Source organism: Magallana gigas, chromosome 6 (genome assembly GCF_963853765.1).
Source record: "Magallana gigas chromosome 6, xbMagGiga1.1, whole genome shotgun sequence".
Classification (NCBI taxonomy): Eukaryota; Metazoa; Mollusca; class Bivalvia; order Ostreida; family Ostreidae; genus Magallana; species Magallana gigas.
This window is the reverse complement of record NC_088858.1, coordinates 53058773-53064772: the sequence shown is the minus strand read 5'-3', so window position 1 is coordinate 53064772 and position 6000 is coordinate 53058773. Positions and strand designations below refer to the sequence as shown.

The window sequence follows — 6000 nt, the reverse complement described above, 5'->3', positions numbered from 1 at the left end:
GGAGTTTTATCATAATTTATATAATTTGGCCGACTTTTGTACAGATTTTTTGGTTGTGGCGTCGGTCTTTCTTTTCTTGATCTGTGATTGGGCGTCCTCCTGGAGCTGTGTAAAGAATGACTTGGAGGAGCTAAGCTTCTGTTTGGTCGAGTTCTTCTCATCCTGAAACAGACAAGTAACAAATAGGAGCAAATTCAAGCTGGCATCATGAACGGAGTCTTTGTACATTTAATATATATAGACAAATGTATTGAAAAGCTAGTGTAAAGACAGCATCAGTGAGTTTATTTTCAGAAACTGATGGCTAGTCTCATATATTCTCTCTGACCATGGGCCAACTCAGTGAATTTTTCTCATTCTCGTTTATAGTTTATGTCCATTTGGTTCTTGAGCAAAACTTTAGATACAAAATATTTCTTGCAGAATAGTGTGAAATCGTTAAATTTCATAAGAGCCGATATTTGTTGAATCCTTAAATTTGACCCATCCTGAATTCTAATGGTTCCACAATCTGAACTGTAAGAATGACCCTGACCTTGAGCATGGTGACCCCTGACCCTGACTTGCTGCTCTTCTCCAGCTCCTTCAGCGCCCTCTCCTTGCTGTACTTGTTCCCCAGGCCTGGGTTCAACTTCTCCACCAGTGCCTGCCTCTTCTTCTTCTCCCGAATCCTCTTCCTCTTCTCGGCCTTCTTCATCCGTCTCTGCGATTTCTTGTCTGTCTCTGTCTGCTCTGTTTTACCTTTCAGTTCACCTCTTCTTTTATCCTAGAAAACCATAGCAGTAATACAAGTACATGTATGTTAATACAATATTCACTTTCTGTTACATGTATGTTTTATCTTGATAGTACCACATAGAGTATTTTACAGCTGACATAAAGTCTAATCAATTAGTACTCATACATATATGTAGACTCTACAAAAGATGACCTAAAAAAAAATATCTTTCCTTTTCATTCTAATCCTAATTGCATATAATGATAAACTTAAGTAGTATACCAACATCAGTATTCCTTTTACCACAAGTATCTTAGCAGTCATACACGTCTGAGAGTATATGAGATTGGTCAGAACCTATCTCCCTCTCCTCACCTTGACCTCCTCAGGAGCCAGCAGCGTGCCATCGCCATGGGTTACCGGGGCCACCTCCTCCATCATGATTGACGGTAGGTTGGTCACTATCTTCACCTCAGGGGCAGCAGGTTTGGGCGTGTACTGGAAGTTGGACAGTGCATCCAATTTGATGAAGAGGGACTGCATCATCTTCTTGATTTCCTCATGTTGAGGGTCTGTTTTCTCCTCCTCCTCTTCCTTCTAGACAACAGAGAATAGAATCTAAGTCAAAACCATTCACCCTATCACTGACTCGATTTTTTTGTTCTCAGTTTAAGGTATTCGATGTATAACGACCACATTTTGTACCTAAGAAATGTATGGTCCGATTTTCCTAATCATGGTATCATTTTGAAGGTGTTATCAAATGAAAATACTCCACCAAAGGAATTTTCAAAATATTAATTATGGTTCAACTAATTACACCTTGAATTTTGTATTAAAGTCTATGGGCAACGTATGTTTTAATGCGATATTGTAAAAAGAAACTTAAAATTTGTAAAACACTCTTGGTTAATACATGCATAAACTTTCTCTTTATCAAAATATGAATTAAAATGAATCATTTACCGCAGATATTCTGACGAAATTAAAATTTTCTTTTTTTCAACAAGGGGAGATAACTCTTTAAAAAAAATTCAAGGTGCAAAATGACCGGCTTCTTATATGTTGTCAGTCATGTGAATTCGGTTCATTTCACTTTCATTGTTTTTTAGCAGTACTTATTTAACTGGTTTTAAACGATTCAAAATTGTTCAATATCCCTTGATTATACATTGAATACCTTAATTGAGGACCTTCTATTCACCTGTTTTTTAATGACTTGGGGATCTACCACTGACCTGTTTTGGATAGGGACCTATCAATGACCTATTTAATCATCAATTGAGGACCTTTACATCACTATTAACCTGTATGTTAGGTACCCCTGTTTGTAGATCTGCTATTAACTTGTTCTTTTTTTTCTTGTATTTGAAGACCTCTCATTTGCCTGCTTTTTGAGGTACTCCTGTTTGAAGATCTATCACTCACCTGTGTTTTTTAAGTTACCCCTGTTGGTAAACATATCTTTGACCTGTTTATTGAGGTACCTCTGTCATAGATCTGCTATATACATTTTTTTGGGTACTCATATTTGAAGACCTAATGCTAACCTGCTTTTTAAGTACTCGTATTTGAGTACCTAACACTAACCTGCTTTTTGAGGTACTCATATTGTAAGACCTATCACTAACCTGCTTTTTGAGGTACATGTACTTGTATTTTAAGACCTATCACTAACCTGCTTTTTAAGGTACTTGTATTTGAAGACTTATCACTTACCTGCTTTTTGAGGTACTCATATAAATTTGAAGACCTATAACTAACCTGTTTTTTTTAGGTACTCTTATTTGAAGACCTATCACTGACCTGCTTTTTGAGGTACTCCTGTTCGTAGACTTCTCCCAGGCTGATCTTGCTCTTCTCCTGGTCCAGCACTATCCTCTTCTTGTACTCGTACGGATTGTCCTTTGGCTTGACCTTCCTCTCCACATCGTCGTAGGCGCGGTCTTTGATTCTCTGTCTGATGATGGACTCCAGGCTCTGCGTTGTCTCCTCCGTGATCACCGGTGCTAGAGGTCAGACACCGTAAAAAATCAATACATTGTTGTATACAAGATCACAGAAAAGAAACATAGCGTACATCCATGATAACCAGATATAGAGGACAGAAACCGTAAAATATTGATAGTAACAGACAAAATCACAGAAAAAACATTCAGAATAATGAACCTTTTAGGTATTGAAAAGTGAATGATTTCTTTGGCTTTAGAAATTGAAAAACAATTCCAAAAAATAAATATATCAATACTTCTTCACTCACTTGCTCAGTGATGGGAAAACATAAACAATATTACAGGTAGTTATCTCTTCGCTTTCAAAAAGAACATTTACGATGTAAATATCTAGCAAGCTCTATTCCCCTGATATTAATATTATAGTTAAACATTTACCGAGTTTCACCGTCTGGTCATACATCAGGTGCTCCTCCAACAGACTGTTTTCAGGGCGATCCGTTGCTCCGATTTCACCAGAGAGCTGCCATGGTTTCTCACTTAGATTTGCCTCCTCCATTTTGGAGATCTTTTCTCTCAGCTGTCAAATGTCAAGCATTTCACTCATTTATTTCAGAATTTAAAATTTCAACAGAACCAGTGCACATTCATAGACTACATAAATTCAGTCTTTTCTTCGCAGGATAATGATCCAACTACTGGCAGTTAGCATTGAACTCGAGACAACTGAGCCTTACTGTAAGTATTTCCTCAATAGTTGTTTTGAAATATCTCAGCACTGACTGTTAAATCTATGACATGTACATTTCTGACCCTACCTTTTCTTGCTGTTTCTCAAACGTTGATTTCTCTTGAGGTTTTCTACCCAACACCACATCTGGATCCTCCCCCTCACTATCAGACTCCAGCAGATCCCGCCTACTCCCTCTAATGGCTCTACCCTCTTCTTCTCCATCTTCAGAGTCCTCATCTACACTGTCATCATCTTCCACACCTTCATCTTCCTCCATTACTTCTTCATCAAACATTTTCTTATCATCCTCTTCTTCATTGCTTGAACTGGAAGAAAGGAAATTGAAACAATAAAATCATGATTTGCTCATGTCTCATGAACATATGAATAAATATTACATATCAAAATAAAATTTACCTTTTCTGGTGTTTCACTTTTTTCTTCTGTTTTCTGGATTTACCTTCATCTTCTGGGGGGTCAAAGAAGTCTTCATACCTCAACTTTCTCCCACTTTCTCCTCCCTGTCAAGAAAAAAGCTCCACATTTGACCCAAGGTTACAAAATAATGATGATTTCTCAGAGAGAAACTGGAGAGTGGAGACAATGGTTTTAGTTGGAGGGTCCACAGCAACTTCTCATGGTCGGCGCTCCATGTCTAAACTGATTGATATCAAGTCAATATTGATATACAAGGTCTGAAAACCAATCAGTGATTCGGAAGACATGACAGGCAAAAATCAAACCAATTAAAGTATGGCATGTGACACACACTCTGTAAAACTCTACATTTATATACGGTACCAACTTCCATAAAAATTAGTTAGTATGACCACTGATTATTTATATATGTCTAGATTTGAATTATAACAAAAGAGATTAATCTAGGCATATTCAATACCGATATTCAGTATTTTTACCCCCAAGAGAAAATTCCCCCTGAATATACCATTTTTCCATTTTTATGAGTAAACAATGCCCCAAACAATGAAAGAAATTCAAATATATTTTTCTCTTTAATGCGCTATGGCTCAGCTACATTAAACAAATTTAAATAATTATGTAAATTTTGTAAGCATTTGATTTTTTAGCATTTCATGCACTCTAAATCGTCAAGTACATGCTCAAATTCAATTTCCAAGAGCAGTGACCTCCAGCCGATTTTTTCAAAATCCTCTAGACAGGTAGTTTCCCCAAAAACCTAGATAAATCCCATAAGAAATCATGTGTAGCAACAGATTTTTTTTAAAGAATAAAGCAAGTAGAAGGTGTTGATAAGTTGGCTAGAATAACAACTGTCATGTTAGGACAAAGAATCCCCTACCTCCTCATCTGATGGAATGTCCATAAACATGTCAACATCCTCTTCATCTGACTCGCTCTCTTCTCCTCTAATCCTCTTCTCTTCTCTTGCATCCTCTTGTTCTAAAAATGCCTCCATGTCTGCTAACTTGAAGAATTTATCATCCACCACACTCGGTGCTTGCTTCGCCTTCGACCCCTTTCCTTTAGATCTAGTCATCTCTTTCTTAATCACATTCTCATCATCACTATCTGAACCCTCTTCGTCTTGAGGTGGTGGTTTTAAGGAGGGAAATTTAAAGTCAATTTCACTGTCATCATCACTTTCGATGTCTAGCACATTATTTCCCTTAAAAACATTTTTTCCACTGTCATCACTGTCTACATTCTCTTCTATTTCATCGTCTCCCAGTCGACTTTTAATTTTTTCTACTTCAATGTCAGTATCATCTGTCTCATCACTGTCATCATTTTCCAAGATCTTCTTCTGAAATTTAACTTTTTTATCACTAGGGCCGACTGCACCTGGCTGTTTAGTTCTCAGCCTCAGATTATCTTTGGCTGTAACAACACTGCTGATTTGTGTTAACAAACTTTCAATCACACTATCATTCTGAAGTTCAATTTGCTGCCATATTTGTTCATCATCAAAATTTTCAACAATCAGTTCTGGCAATGCTGATTCACTCAAAGGCTGTCGAATTAAGTCTTCTGACTGACTTGTATCATAAACTGATTTAGTTATGCGCTTGAATTTGGGGAAATACTGCTGCTGAACACTGTAGAAATATAAATAGAGTCATAAAAATGTATTTCTTTAAGGTTGTGATTCCAACACTGTAATATTATCACCAGAAAAAGATACATGTGCATATTGATAAGTTATTTATAGTATTGGACAGCATTTTTTAAATTATCGTCAATTTAAAGTAAAATAAGTAATTGGAAGGAATGATGCATACTTAAGAAATTCTTCAGGTTTGCTGGAACATTCGGAAAAGTCGAGCAAAACTTTGGACATGAGGTTTTCAATGTGCGCAGCCATCTTGAATGGTACAACTAACTACGGGCAGGTCTATTCGCCGGAATGGCGACGGAATAGACGTAGTGACATGTATAAAAAGGTCGATAACTTGTGTTAGGTATAAGCTATCACCATTCGGTTTTCAGTTTTTTGATCTGTGGATAGAGGGCTATCGATATATGTAAAAACATTTTTGATAGGTACATGTTTGATACTTAAAACCTTGACCGGAATGAGCTATGGTCGCAAAAATCAGCTGCCGGAATGACGAAGT

At 37.0% G+C, this 6000-nt stretch overlaps 1 protein-coding gene across 1 annotated transcript; it reads right to left on the bottom strand.

The window, feature by feature from the left end:
- LOC105347537 (U3 small nucleolar ribonucleoprotein protein MPP10) lies at positions 1–5761 on the bottom strand. The gene is made up of 9 exons (XM_034467146.2): positions 5665–5761; positions 4725–5481; positions 3821–3924; positions 3489–3729; positions 3109–3250; positions 2525–2727; positions 1094–1315; positions 536–766; positions 1–162 (listed from the first exon to the last, which is right to left on the bottom strand). Exons 1-9 carry the CDS (start codon positions 5745–5747, stop codon positions 10–12), a joined length of 2136 nt encoding a protein of 711 aa, XP_034323037.2. The 5' UTR covers positions 5748–5761; the 3' UTR covers positions 1–9.
- Positions 5762–6000: the final 239 nt, after the last annotated feature.